General features: G+C 45.2%; 1 protein-coding gene across 12 annotated transcripts in view; it reads left to right on the top strand.

Annotated features, from left to right (window-relative positions):
• The window catches only part of MBNL3 (muscleblind like splicing regulator 3), a 94,526-nt gene that overhangs the window by 60,111 nt on the left and 19,956 nt on the right, over positions 1 to 14,459 (top strand). For 11 of the 12 annotated variants that reach the window (XR_006016268.1, XR_006016267.1, XR_006016269.1 and 8 more), the window contains 3 exons: positions 1,589 to 1,753; positions 9,667 to 9,867; positions 11,299 to 11,535. Coding sequence is in view for 9 of the 12 variants with exons in the window: in XM_042029129.1 (XP_041885063.1) it covers positions 1,589 to 1,753; positions 9,667 to 9,867; positions 11,299 to 11,535 (603 nt within the window). In the remaining 3 variants the exon portion in view is untranslated. The remainder of the gene's footprint in view (positions 1 to 1,588; positions 1,754 to 9,666; positions 9,868 to 11,298; positions 11,536 to 14,459) is intronic. The other variant, XM_042029134.1, reaches the window with a different exon arrangement.

Raw genomic sequence — 14,459 nt, 5'->3', positions numbered from 1 at the left:
GGATACACATCATAAAGTCACCCCCAAGACACCCCACCAGGAAGGGGGGCAGAGAAAAGCTTGGAAATCTCAGGCTGCTCTACAGCGACCTGGCATGCTGGTGAGCCTGGCTGGGGATTCAAAACCAGCCCCTGCAGTGGGTCATGGTGTTGGCTTTTTGCAGTGGTACTTGGACTGTCCTGTGATTCCACCTGTATGTTTGCAAAAACCTTAAAGAATCCCCAGGAGAGTATCCTGGATGCATCAGGGGCTCATCCCAGGAGGTTCCCACCTGAGCCTTGGGTGCAGTGATATGTAACAGCTGTATCCTTGTGGACCTGGTTATGGGGTTACAGCTCTGCTGCACGTGATCCTGCTAACAGGTGCAGGTACATGGGGTCATCTCATGTGCCCCTTTTGGAAAGCAAATTTAATTACACTGAGACTGAGAATTCTGTGCCCAGCCCTTGACAAGAGTGCCTGGGACAGGCTGGGTAATGGATGGTCCTGCACCTTTGCTGGCTGCAGGAACCATTATTAATTATCTGTCATGGAACAGCTGTGTGGCTTCCAGGTCTGGCCTTATTTTAATAGGCTCTGAATAGCTCAAAAGAATTTGTTCCTCAAAAAAGTCACCATTTTTGCATAAAAGTTTTATAAATAAGCATAAAGTTACATTAAGTATTTCATGTATTCTGTATGCCTTTTGTTTTTTGAGGAAGAAATTCAAAAAGAAAGGGGGGAAGAGAAACAACTTACTTTTCAAGAACGATTTTATCTCAATGACAACATTTGTTACTAGCTTTCTTATTCAGTGATGTATTGATATTTATCCTCTTATTTCTACTTGCAAACACTATTAAAGTAAGGCACAGTTCACACGTTTTTAAAGTGATGATCTCAGTGGATTTGCAGGGATAACATCAGTGATCTCTTGCTTTTTAGGAGCCACTGGCATGGCCAGTGCTTATGTTTATTGCAGGGGGTAAGGAGTCAGTGATGCAACATGCATCACTTTTGAAAAATGAAAGCATGAAGGGGGAAAATTGTTTCAGTTCTTCCTCCTGTGACTACCTGTTCTCAGCATCTCAGGGTACCTGCGTGTTGTGGATCAGAGGTGCTGCCTTACAGAGCTGTCCTCTTAAGGTTTTATCCAGTGCAGCTGGGGAAGTGGTGGAAACAGTTTTGTTTCTTGCTGTCTGGTTGTCAGGGCCAATTAAGTGGTCTGGTGTTGGGAAGGAGGGGAAAAGCAACCCACGCAAGGAAGCAGGGCATTTTTGTTGTTGTTTCTGGAATTGTTGCCACTAGCTTCTGAAGGTATTGGTGTTTGTGTTAAATTGTTTGGTGTTTTTTCTTACAACCATCATTTTAATACCAGGAAGCCTGATTTTTTGGTTTAGCTTGATAGTATTCAGTTAGTGTTACTGCAGGAGAAGTCATGTTGCTCTTCTCTTCACCTGTTATCTGAAAATCACAAAAGAGGCACAGTAGCTACCAAGCCACTTCCGCCTCCATGATTGTGTTGTTCCAGTAACCCAAACAATCCTTAATTTCTCTGGCTGCCCTGGGCGTTACATTCACTGAAATGCTGTTCCATTATGTTTTTTAGGGCCGGTGTACCCGAGAGAACTGCAAATATCTCCACCCTCCCCCACACTTAAAAACACAACTTGAAATAAATGGACGCAACAACCTGATCCAGCAGAAGACAGCCGCAGCCATGTTTGCTCAGCAAATGCAGTTCATGCTACCGGGTGCACAACTACAGCCAATTGTGAGTTACAGCCACGGATCCATCGGGTTCATACTGCTCCCTGTTCCTCCCGTTTGTTCACAGAGGCTCCAGCCCTGTGCCTGAGCTCAGGCCATTGTCTGTGCTGCCCAGAATTGCGCAGAATCTTCCAGAGGGGTGTCTGATGCTGCCTTTGCATCTTCTTGGCAGGCTGTGTCTCTGTTTTCCTCTGATAAGTGAGGAGCTGTGAGATTCAGGACTTCAAGTGGAAGGGTCTTACCACCAGGTGCTTATTTGACCAGTTGATTTATATACATCCCAGAAGTTCTGAGTGGCTCAGTTCCAGTGGATCCTGTTTCAGATAGTTGTTTTACACTGAGATGATGCTGACTCCCTTGGACTAGATGTGTTGCACCGTTGGACTAAAACTGGGGAAGATGAATCCTGTTTAGACTTTAATACTTTTTTATGTCTGGGAGTGAGACCCATTTCACTGCAGTTGTCTCAGCAGAGAGTTATGCTAATGTCACAACCCTGTCACTTGTTTTTCACAGTAGTGGTGATTTAGAGTAAGAGCAGGAAAGATTTGCTTTTCTTCAGGTAAGAAGGGAAGCCTGTGGGAGACAGATGTTTGCAGAGTAGGTAGTTCAGAGAAGCCTTCACTGCCGGTCCCTGCTTTGGCTTGTGTCTGCTGGTTGGTGTATCTGGGAGGGGATGACATTTGTTAGCTGAGTTTTAGTCTGTCATAATGTATGTTTTAAGAACTGTCAGAGGTCTTGAAGCAGCTCTTCAATGCTGATCTGAATCAGCAGAGAGTAATTGGGAGAATTAACAGAGAGTTAATTGGGAGCTCTCAGTTTAAAGTTGGGGCTGAGTATCTTTCCTGGGGCAATGTGCACTTAGTGTGCTGTAGTTGGGTGAGGCTCCTCATGTTATGCCACACAGGAGGACTGGCCAGATCTCTTGGACAAGCACTTCTAGCCTGAAGGTGTCAAGTCTGTGAACCAGCCTGAACTTGGCCTCCTGGTGTCCCACCTACAGTACCTGGCCTCTCTGCCCATGTGAATCACAGCATCTGTCACCCCAGCTTTGAAAAGCTCAGGTGTTTCTGGTTCATCCTCGCCAGAGAACAGTGGAGGATTCCTCCTTGTTGGAGGCTGTTGTGATGTTTGGTGTAAGAACTTGTGATGGAGCTGTTTCAGCAGAGGAAAGCTGCCCAGTGTCCCTTTATAACGGTGTTCTGCCACCAGACTGGGGCGTTTCCTCAGTCTGGCATATTCCCCCTGTGTTTTGGGGGCTTTTCCATGTTTGCCATCACTCTGATCATCATGAGTGTCTGCTAATAGCTTTATCTTGGCCCTGCCATATAAGCTAGGAAAGTGCTGTTAATTCTTCCCATTTTGAAGATGTAAAGGTGAGAGAAAATTTGCCACAGAAAAAGTCTTTAGTTGTGCTGTGCCTTAGGCTTCTATCTGCTGTAGTCTTGCACCTCTTTTTTGTGGAGTTTGAACGTATATCCACATCAGAAGGAAATCCTGAATTCCCACAAAATAGTAGCACTGATTTCCAAGCCCGGTACTAAAAGCAAACCCTTCCTGTTTGGAGTTTTCCTCTGTGGGGAATTCATGGTGGACACTCTTTGGCTGGCTATTCAAAGCATCTTTGGGATTTCCTCTTTGGAAAGTTCCCATCTTCCCACTTTGCAATCTTGCGGGTCCAGTATGCTCCTAAATTTTACTCCTGCCTTTTAAATTGCCTCTGAGACTGACGGTGTTGGTTTTTCTGGTTAGTGCTCTCATTTCAGAAGTAACCTTATCTGATGAGAAAAGCCCCTGGTTTCTAAACTGTGCCATGGGGGAGACATGGACAAAGAAGAAAATAAAAATTTGTTCTGCAGTGACTGCTCCTTTCCTGCTTTCCCACACTTTACTCAGACTAAACAAGCTCTTGGTCTGATTCCTGCAGCCCAACTTGCTCCACACCAATTTCAGGACAAACAAGAGATTGCTCTTTCAACTGCCTTTGATTTCCCAAAGATGCTGTCAGTGGAAGCTGGCTTTGAGAATTTTTTTTCTCTCTAAATGAGAAGGGTGGGGCCTCCTTCTGGCTACACATGAAATTCATCAAAGCGGAAAGTATTGGATCAGATGCAACAGCAGAACAAATCCCATGTGATCTGAAAGCTGATCAACGGGGATGCCTGCTTAATTGGGATGCTTGCCAGAGATGAGATTTGAAACAGCATGTGTAATAGCTCTAGCAATAGCTGAATGCCTAGACATTTTAAAGTGCAGTTTCACCAGGAGTTAAAAAAAAAAACCAAACAAACCACCACCAAAAAAACCCCCACCAAATCCAAACCAAACTAGCACTTGACATAACAGCTTTTCACCAGGCTTCCTGAAATGGCCTTGAATGTGTCTGTCTGTGACACACAGAGCTGGGCTCTGGCATTGATAGGAAGAGCTACTTTGGTCGATGTTGTGTCTGGTTTCTCAGATATGCTCACTTTGCATCCTGTGTGTGCCAGTGCAAGACCACCCAAAAAGTGCTGCACCTTGGGCCTAGTCCCCACCCTCTCCATCCTGCTTTACCCCTTTGCAGCAGTGTGGGACAGACTTCCAGAGCTGACCATGGAGGTGCTTCAGCCCAGGGTCCAATTGATGTGGTGGAGCAGGGCACTGGTTTGCCCCGTGCTTCCCCATTAGTGCCTGAACAAGCTGTTGATGGAGCACGGCAGTGGTGACACACCTGCCAGCACTCCTGCCCTTCAGCTGCCTCTGCTGCTGCCTAGGGAAGCTGTTTCCTCTCTTTGTTTTCAAGCTCTTCATCTTTTCTTCCTGTCAAGGTCTTTGCAGACAGGACTATCTTGATAGTTCTGAGTCACCCATGCCCCTGAAGACAGCCCAGACTTTAACCCAGCCCTTTGTTCCCTCCTGGGGCAGCAGGATCCTGCTGCCACTCCTTGGTGCTGAAGGAGGGATTAAAGCAGAGGGTGAGCAACTTGCTTGACTAGTGATGCTTGGAGCAAGTGCTGGAGCCGATTTCGACAGGTGCTTTGCACAGGCATTTGTTCTGTGCAGCAAAAACCTGATTTATATCTCAGCCTCTAGTCAAAGGCATGCTAGGAATGAATAAACATACGTACCCTGGCCCACCCAGGAGGTGGTATCTCCCAAGAGACAATGCTGTGGGGTGTTAACACCTGTCTTTTACACTACAGCAGCCCACAAATGAGAGATCCTTTGAACTTAGAGTGTCTTTGCAGTCTGGTTGGGGAAATGAGCATCTGTATAAGTAGCTGGATGCTGTGGCCTGTTGGATTCACTCCAGCATGCTCAGTCTTCATGCTGGAGGGTGGCTTTGCAGCCAGCCAGCCCCATGCAGTTACATTGGAGGAGAACACTGGGTTTTGGGTTTTCTGACAGCATCAATAACGTTTTTAATATCAAGGTTTTCAGTCTTGTCAGTATGAGATCTTTATCTTCAGTTTCTGTTACCAGACTGTAAGCTGCCATTGTTTTTTGTGCACTTTCCTTATATAGCTCCTTAGTGGTGACCTGTCTCCCCTCCTTCATTCTATCAACACCTCTGTATTTACAGTGGGCCTCTCATTTTCAGGCTTTCCCTTTTTTAGGGTCTGAGGTAACTCAAAATCAACACTTCCTGGCTGAGACAGAGCTTGTGTTTGACAAAACACCAACCACTCCTCTGCCTTCCTCTTCACACCCACTCTGTGTTTCTTCTCTAGCTTTAGCACAATTTCTGCTAGGCAAATCAAATGCAACTTCTAGATTGTTAACAAAATCAGCTGTTCCAGGTTCTGTTGCCACCACTGGTGACAAATGTCCCTCCCTGGGACGGTGCCTTCTCTCTGCTCACACCTTCAACCCACCAGCTTCCATGCTTGAGGTCTATGAGGAGCTCAGAGCTGTCAAAGTCCTTGGCAACCCTCCCCCTGAGATGTGTTCTGAAAACAACCATTTCAGCTTTTAAAAATTATTGCTATTATTACAAGCATTTTAATACAATACTCAGTAAACCAGTCTTGTGAGCTGCTACCAGCCTGAACCCTTTGCTGCTGCACTGTAACCTGTTTCCCTCTGCACAGGAGTTACTGGTAGTGTCTCTGTGATGTATAAAAGTTAATTTGCAAGGAAACCTGTCTCTGTATTTCCTGAATTAGCAAGAGCTTTAAGGGGGGGCAGCAGGAGTAAGTGCTGATACTTTCAATCCTTCTGTTTTGCCCTAAAGCACACCAACAATTAAGTTGAGAGTTTGGTTTTTTAGTGTACAGCCATAATATTGCTCTGGCATGTCCCCTGTTCCTCCCTTCCTCTTCCTCACACAGCTTTATATCAGGAACATGATGCTGTTTGGTCTGGGATATCCCTTGGGTCAGTTGGGGTCAGCTGTCCTCTGTCCCCTCTCAACTCCTTGTGCTGCCCTCCATAGTCAGCTCACTGGTTGGATGGGGTGAGAGGCAGAAAAGCCCTTGACCCTGTGTAAGCACTGCTCAGAAACAACAAAAGCATCCCTGAATTTTCAATGCTGTTTCCAGTACAAATCTAAACCACAGCCCCACACCAGCTACTGTGGAGAAAATCACCTGTATCTCAGCCAAAAGCAGCACAGCTGTCACAAGAGGTGGACAGGAGGCATGTTGAGGAGGGCAGTGCTGTTTGGAGTAAAAATTGCATTTGGGTTCTGGCTGCAAGGAGGAAATTTGCTCAAATTCCCTGAGGACATGGAGGACCTGCACAGACATAGAGGAGAGAACTGGCTGGCAGCACTCCTATTACTGATACTGATGCATGAGCCAGACTGGATTTCCCAATCCAAGACAGGCAGCCAGATCTGGCGGTGAGCACAGCCCATCTTTTCCCCTCATCAGCCACAATAAATACAGAGCTCCCTGGTACCAGCTCACAAAGGCACAGTTTTCAGAGTGCTTCACACACTCCAGACTTAAAACCCCAGCTCTTGTATGTTTAATGTGTTGAGTGTAGTCTGCTTGTTCCCTGGCTTCGCACCCACTTGGTTGGGATCGGCAGCCCCAGCCTGCAGGCAGGGTGTGGAGCACAACTGTCACTTCCAATCAGAGAAGCAGGCACGTGGTGCAGGTGGGCAGAAGAAGCAGTTATGAAACCTTGGGAACACAGCAGCAACTGTCAGGGCACAGAAATGGTTGAACAAACAGCAGCAGCAATAAAAACTCATCCTGCTCTTACAAGCATCACTCTGCAGGTCTCCAGGGTTGCAAGTGGATCACATTACTCAGTTGTTCCTCATGCACATCTTTTCTCCACGCGCTTCAGCTTGGGTTTGGATCCATTAGCCCTTGCTGATTGCTCCCAGTGAGAAGAGGGACTGCTTTTGAGGGAGATGGAGATTGTGTTTCAGGGAGCAGGTCCTGCTTTCACCTTTGTAGTAGCTTTGATGAAGAGGCTGGTGTATCATCTCTTAGTGAATGTTTCAGGTGAATTTACTCAGTGTGTGGTGTTGCAAGCCCCCAGCATTCCCATTCTGCACAAATCCCTCCTTCAGCAGTGGGAGGAACATCTTCCCTTTGTCTCAGAAACCAGCGAGGTTCTTGGCCTGGCTTCTGGTTGTGTTTGAACCCAAGCAGGAGAAGCCTGCTTTAAAGGATCTCCTGGAATTTTGGAGCAATGTTTTTGCCATACCTGCTCAGTCAGGATTCTTCTGCTATATTAGCTATATTTTATTATGCTAAAAACATATAGGGTAGGTTTGCCCACACATTTGTGCAAGCCATATGTACTTCAACGTTTGGGCTACTACGGGTGCATAAAACAAATGCTGACAAAATGTCAGGCCCTCGCGTAACCTGTGCAGACTGGCCAGACTGGAGAAGCTCCTTAAAATAGCATTTATGGTGCAAAAGATGACGGAAGTTCAGCAGATACCACTGTAATTACTGGTAGTCACACAGAAGAAAACAGTCTAATGGATGCTGCCTTCTCACTAAAGTGTTCAGGGAGTCACAGCTTTGAAAATCCTTAAGAGATTTTTTTATCAGCAAAAGGTATAAAATGTCTGGGAGCCACAGAGAATTGAAAGAGAGGAGAAAATTATTTAATAAAGGGCTGTGGATTGGGAGATCTCTGGCTTTAGTGGCTAAAGTGTCCTGACAGTTAAAGCAGTGTTTGACTAAGGCTCCCAAGAAGAAAAATTGGAAATCCCTCCCAGAGAGAGAATTATTTGGTTCTGCTACACTTCAGGCATCCAGCACCACTGATGCAGGAAGCTGTGTCTTCTCACTGAGGAGGAGAAAATGGGATATATTCTGTCAACGATTCCCTTTCCTATCGGCTTGGGAGCTGCTTGCTGTCGCTGACCATAGGACGGGGAATTGTTGAGCTAAAGCTGGGTTAGGAGAGTTGGCTGGTGTTAGTGGGGGATAACTTCTTCCACATCACAATAAGCAAAGTATGAAAGTACCAGGATGAAGATGCTGTTGAGGAACACACTGCCCATATGTTGTTTCTTTTAGAAGTAGCAAAACGAAAGAAAGGTGGGAATGATGTGTGTGGCCAAAAAACTGCCCCAGGCCATTGTGTAAGCACACTTGTATTTATTGCCAAGTAGAGCCTGTAGCTCCCAAGGATGGTATCATGGACACCTGGCAATGTGAGTAGCTTTAACTGAAACTCAGAGTTCACAGTGGAACAGGTGACAGGAAGGAAAATAAAAATGGTTGCAAGTTTCAGGCTGCTTTCCTTGGGGGCTGCTCAAGCCCCTGCTATAGGAGCAGGTGTGCTGCCATGCATGCTTTCATTTTCAGTGGGGGCAGATGGAGTTTTTCATCAGCTGGAATTGGTTTAATTCCCAAGAATACTTTGGATCTTGTGCTTTAAAACCTCACAGACTCCCTGGCTATAGGGGCTAGTCACAGACTTTAAACTGAGCATCTGCTTAGGAGCCTTGTGCTCACCTGCCTGCCAGCACAGCAGCTCCTTTTCCAGAGAAGCTCTGCTGGAGCAGCTCAGGTTAGGGAAACACCTCTGGTCCCCTGCACAGAAGCTCTGCTGCACTCAGAGGACCTGCCTAACACAATGGTAGGGACCTAAAGTGGTTGAGATCTTTTTGGCATGTTGTTCTGTCCCAAGGAGAACATGGCTCCTTGTAGCACAGGTGGGGTCTTGGACCTTGCACTAGTCCACCTGAGCCATCTCATCTGGTACATGCTATCATTGCTATTCCAAGCCCAAGACTCGCCTGCTCTTGCCAAAGCCATGAGATTTGGCACGTTGTGACGTTAATGAGTTTGGTGTCCTCTTGCTGCCATTCACATGGAGCGCAGGCTTAGATCTTTCTGCAAAATGGCTTTTGCCTGGAGTGTGTTTGCACTCTGAAACCAACCCCAGATGTGCAGGATGCCTGACCACCGAGCATACTGCAGTAGAGATACCTCACATGACTGAATGATGCCTTTGGCCTAACCTGAGGCACACTGGTCGTGCTAACATGGAGCTCAGGGCAGGCTGATAGTGAATGCAGCAGAGCAGCTAACGGAGTTACCTGCTTCCAGGTCCTGAAGCTGCAGTTTACCTTGGAGTCTCTGTACAGCATTGCAGTGTAGGCATAAAGAAGCTGAGACGTTAATTTGGGAATGAGAAGTCTGTTTCATTTGGGCCTGCCCTAATTGCTGGCATGAAATCCTTAATTGTGTCATTAAACTATAAAGATCATCAATATGCTTTGATCTGACAAATCAAGATGCCTTGTATTCAGGATGAGTCACAAATCTGTGAGTCAGGAGAAGGGAATGGATCGCAAATAAATAGCAATAAATGAATAGACTGGAGAGCACAGCATTTTGATGTGGCTAATCAAATTGTCTAAAAGGATTGAAGTGTGATGCAAGGCTTTGATGGGTAATCCAAGCCAGAGCTTTTTAACTAATACTTTGTTTTCCCTCTTTCTATACACAGACAACGTTTCCTGTGACTCCATCACTTGCAACAAGCCCCACAATGGCTTTTAGTCCCTACCTGAGTCATGTTTCTCCTGGGATGGGCTTGGTTCCTGCAGAGCTTTTACCAAATACTCCTGTCCTGGTTTCCGGAAATCCTGCTGTTACAGTACCAGGAGGCTCTGCTGGGCAGAAACTGATGCGTACGGATAAACTGGAGGTATTTGGACGTCTGATACAGTAGTGCTGACAGGGATGAACAGTACATGTGGTCCCAACTGTTGCTGTCTGCTAAAATGACCTGATGCAGCACAGTACAGAGTTTAACTCGCAGCTTTCCTAATGCAGGGCTGCTGCTCTCCGCCAGAGCAGACGCTCTTGCGGGACCTTTTCCCAAATCCTCAGAAATTTGGGAAAACTCACTCTTCTGATATCAGTGGCTATTAGAGCAGGGTTAGGATTGTTTTTTGTATGTGGTCTTCCATGCTTAAAAAAAAAAACGACCCAAAAAAACCCAAGTAGACGGACTGCCCTTACACTTTACTGGGTGGGAGATGTTCTGGAGCTAGCAGACGTTTCCCTTTTGTAGAGCTGGGCTTATTGAGCTTTTACAGAAAGCTTTAAGCATTACACTGACGGGAGTGATGAGTGTGGGGCATTGGAAAGACATCTCTCCCTCCCCAATTGGCTGGACATGCTGGGACTTAGTGGTGGAGGAGTTGTAAATGTCTTTCAAACCCTAAGCAGAGACTCTGCAGGAGACAAGGGCTGAGGACCTGAAGTCAGAGGCCCCTGCAGGTGTAAATTATAACACAGGAAGATAGTGGAGAAGGGTGTAATTTCAAAACGCATTTTTTTGTGTTATATATTTTATCTTGCCTTGCTGATGTCTCATCTTTCCCCACGCTCAGTCTGACTGCACAATGGTGCATGAGCTACAGCACTTGCTATATTATTCAAGATCTTCTCTCAGTTCCTTGGACAAGAAACCTTGCAGACTTTTTGTGGAACCTTTTCCTCTGCCTCTGATGCTTCAGTGGTCATAACTTAAGAGAATCTGCAAAATCCTAGTACACCTAGTAATTTTGACAACACCTTCAAACACATTGCTATGTAATCAGATGTGCAGTCATGTAATGCCAGGGTCGGGGTTTTATTGTGAAGGGAAGGGAGACTATTTATGTGAAAGAGGCACCTCCTATTTAAGAAAAAGTACTTGTTGCAAATAGCCAGCAGCATGTAACATTTAGAATTAAATGTCCTACCCAAGAGTGTGATCCACAACAAATGCATAATCCAGGTGAGACACAAATAGCAGAGTTATTAACATTTAAGTCAGGGGAAGAATCCTGACTTGCAAAAGCTTTGTCAAAATGACACTGATTTTCTGGAGTCACTTTCCATTCTGCACAAATTCTGTACTTCGCTTGCATTTGATAATTGGCCTTATTAGCGTTGTGGGTTTTTTCATCCCCTGAAGCAGTTGTGAGTAGCGCCAGTTGCCCCTCTGTCTGTTGATATATGTGTTGCCCCAGATGAGCATGGATTTAGAATATACGCATGGTTTAATGTGGCCAACCGAACTATGTATTGAAAATACTGAATGAAAAGTAACTTGATGTTCTGTTCAACAACGTGACTTTCTTTTAAGGTTTGTCGAGAGTTTCAGCGTGGAAATTGCACACGTGGTGAGAATGATTGCCGCTATGCTCACCCTATAGATATTGCAATGATAGACACAAATGAAAATACTGTTACAGTTTGCATGGATTACATCAAAGGTCGATGCTCTAGGGAGAAATGCAAGTACTTTCATCCCCCTGCACACCTGCAAGCCAAAATCAAGGCAGCTCAACACCAGGTGAACCAGACAGCTGCAGCTGCAATGGTAAGTAGAGCTCTTCTCAAGCTACATTTCCATTGCTAAGAGATTTCATGTGTCATTTGTGGAAAAGTAGAGAGCTTTGTAAATGGCTGACTAGAGAGCTGAGAGCATGTGCAAGATGCATCCCATCTCTTCATCCTGTCTCCATTCTCACCACAGCATGAAGCCCTCAGTGCCACAGTACATCTCACCAGATAGGGACATGGTGCCCAACCCTGTGATTTGCTGACATGACATTGTGATGTGACATGAATGCAAGTGCAGCAGCGCCCAACGCCTTCCCTGGCTGACTCATAGGGGTCAGTTCAGCTTCCTCAATACATAGTACATCCTTTTCAGGGAGATCCTGGCCTGTTCTCTGCAAAAAGCGGGTGATACCAGTTGCTTGAGCTTAGCAAACTTGTGTCCGATACCTTTGCCAAGACTTAGTGAAATTACAAGACACAATCCAAGGGTGACTTCCTGACCTGTTTAATGCTTTGGACCTGGAAGACATGGTCCCACCTGCATTTTAAGTTGAATTCTGACTACTTATATCTACAGTTCTGAACATGAGTCAAGGAAGACTTACCAGGTGACTCCTAGCTTATATAAATGTTTGCCATTCTGTTGAGTTGGGTTCAATGGCACCTATTATTCCAGAGATGAGAGAGCTGGGGAGGGAAGAAGAGGCCCAGGGGAGCTTACCCATGTACATAAGTTCCTGATGTGGGAGGTAAAGAAGGTGGAGGTAAACTCTTCCCAATGGTGCCTAATGAAAAGACAAGAAGCAATGGACACAAATTGAAATTCAGGACATACCATTTAAACATAAATAAAAATTTATTTACCAAAGAAAGAACAAAGACTACAACAGGATTCTCCATCCTAGGAGATACTGAGAACCTGCCTGAATGGAGTCCCAAGCAAGCTGCTGTAGTTGACCCTGCTTTGAGCAGGGTGTTGATCTAGCTGATCTCTAGAAGTCCCTTCCATCGCTTCTATGATTTCTTAATTTTTTTAAAAATTAATATTGAAAAAGCTCTTACCTCCTCTTTGATTTATTATTAAGGCTACTAAAATTTTTCTAAATACCTTTTTCTTTTTTTTAAGATAGTAAAGGAGGTTGCTTTTAATTCATTATGAAATTTAATGCAGAGCCAGGGCAATTCTAGAAATTAAGCAAGTGCTCTCCTTGTAGTATCAATATTACCTGGAATGTAATTTGAACAATTAATTTATACTGCAGTATTTATTTGTCCTGCAGAGTTTATTTATTAGTTTTCTTACTGTTTTTATTGTTGTTGAAATAAGAGTGCAGGTCTGTTGAAAAATAACCTTCTGAAATAAAACTCTTATGTTTTTCACAATTGAATCTTTATTTTTTCACTAATTATATAGGACACTGCTACTTAACCAAAGCCAAGGCATGTTTTATTCATCCTGCTGGCTTCTCTTAAAAATGTAATTAACCCTATTTGTATGCTGCTAACTAGAACCTTTAAAATATTTATTGATGGCTTGTTGCATCACCCCTGCTACCAAAACAGCCTACATTATTCACTGACTTTTCAAGGTTTGATGCATTTACTCTACCTGTTGAGGTGTAAGACTTTATTAAAGGAAAGAAAGGTGCTCCATTTTCTTGGAGTGACAAACAGATGCCAGGCTATGGGTCTACGTTCTAAAACAGATTTGGAATGACTTCAAATCTAAATTCAGCATTTCTGAGGGACCCAATCCTGCAGTTACTTGATGTACACAAGTAGTAGCTTTACTCACTCCTGCTTGACTGAAGTTAGTGCAGCACTGGATGAACTGGGTAAGGCTCAGTCCCAGGACAGCACTTAAGCATGTGCTTGATGCTCCCTCCTTTTCCAGTGGTCTTTCTTATCGCCATGAGTGCTCTGCTGGCCTCTGCATGATGTGTAGCTGCAGCATGAGGGCTGGAGCCCAGTGCCAGTCCCTGTGCAGGTGCTAATACCTGAGTGCTGCTGCCCAGATGTGCCAGCCGATGTGATGAAGCTCCAAAGCACATGTCCTGTGATGACATTTCTTTACTTTTAAAACTTATTGAGGCAAAATAACTGACTTGCCACTAGGCCAGGTAATTACCCAGCCACCCCATGTTGTGCGTGCCTCGTCTTTTTAATATCTTGTATAATGCATTCACTTTTTAATTTTTTTTCTCTTCGCCTCCCCAAATTGCTGCTTTCTCTTGACACACCTCTGCTTGCTGTTTTTGTTACTGTGCTTGATCCCCCTCCCCGGCCCATTGCCATCAATGTGCTCGCTGCCTGCTAATTAAGACTCAGCCAGCTGTCAGATCACTGAAGCGACCGCTCGAGGCAACCTTTGACCTGGTACTTGGACCTTTCACCTTCTCGCTTTGCATGTAACCATCTTAGTCTGCATGAAAGCCTTCTGCTCTTGCTCTGTGGTGTTAGTGCCTGGGGAGACTGCCCATCCCAGCCAGAAATGTTCAGTGTGCATTCAGACATGCCAATCCTGTGCCCCACACACCATCCATTAATATCTGAGCTTTGCCTCCTGAAGCCTGGATGTGTTTTGGAGACAGTGAATAATCTTGCGGGGAGGCAGCTCTGGATTTTGAATTGTTTTTCCAAACACTTTGGAGTCACAAGATGCAATGTTTCAGGGAGAATTAGAGAATTTAGCTCATTAGGTCTGCAGGGTGCTGTAAATGCCAGAGGATTGGGTGGTTGCAGGACAGATCCAGTAACTTCTTTGTATTCCCAACATCACAGTCTTGTCTGGCAGTGCCATGCTGGTAACTGCCCTGCACAAGGATATTCTGTGTAATGGGCCTAACTGAGATTTAGAGGGAAGAGGGCTAAATAGCATTCTTAGGGATCTGTGCTGGGAACTGAAGCAGGTGCAATGTGGGACTTGGCTCATGTATTGGGTAAGCTGGGGAGATGGCTGTC

This window comes from Corvus kubaryi, unplaced genomic scaffold (assembly GCF_017639235.1).
Source record: "Corvus kubaryi isolate FWS band 111438036 unplaced genomic scaffold, C.kubaryi_AGA036_p1.0 37322, whole genome shotgun sequence".
NCBI lineage: Eukaryota > Metazoa > Chordata > Aves > Passeriformes > Corvidae > Corvus > Corvus kubaryi.
Note: the sequence above shows the minus strand (reverse complement) of the source record. Positions and strands in the feature narration are given on the sequence as shown.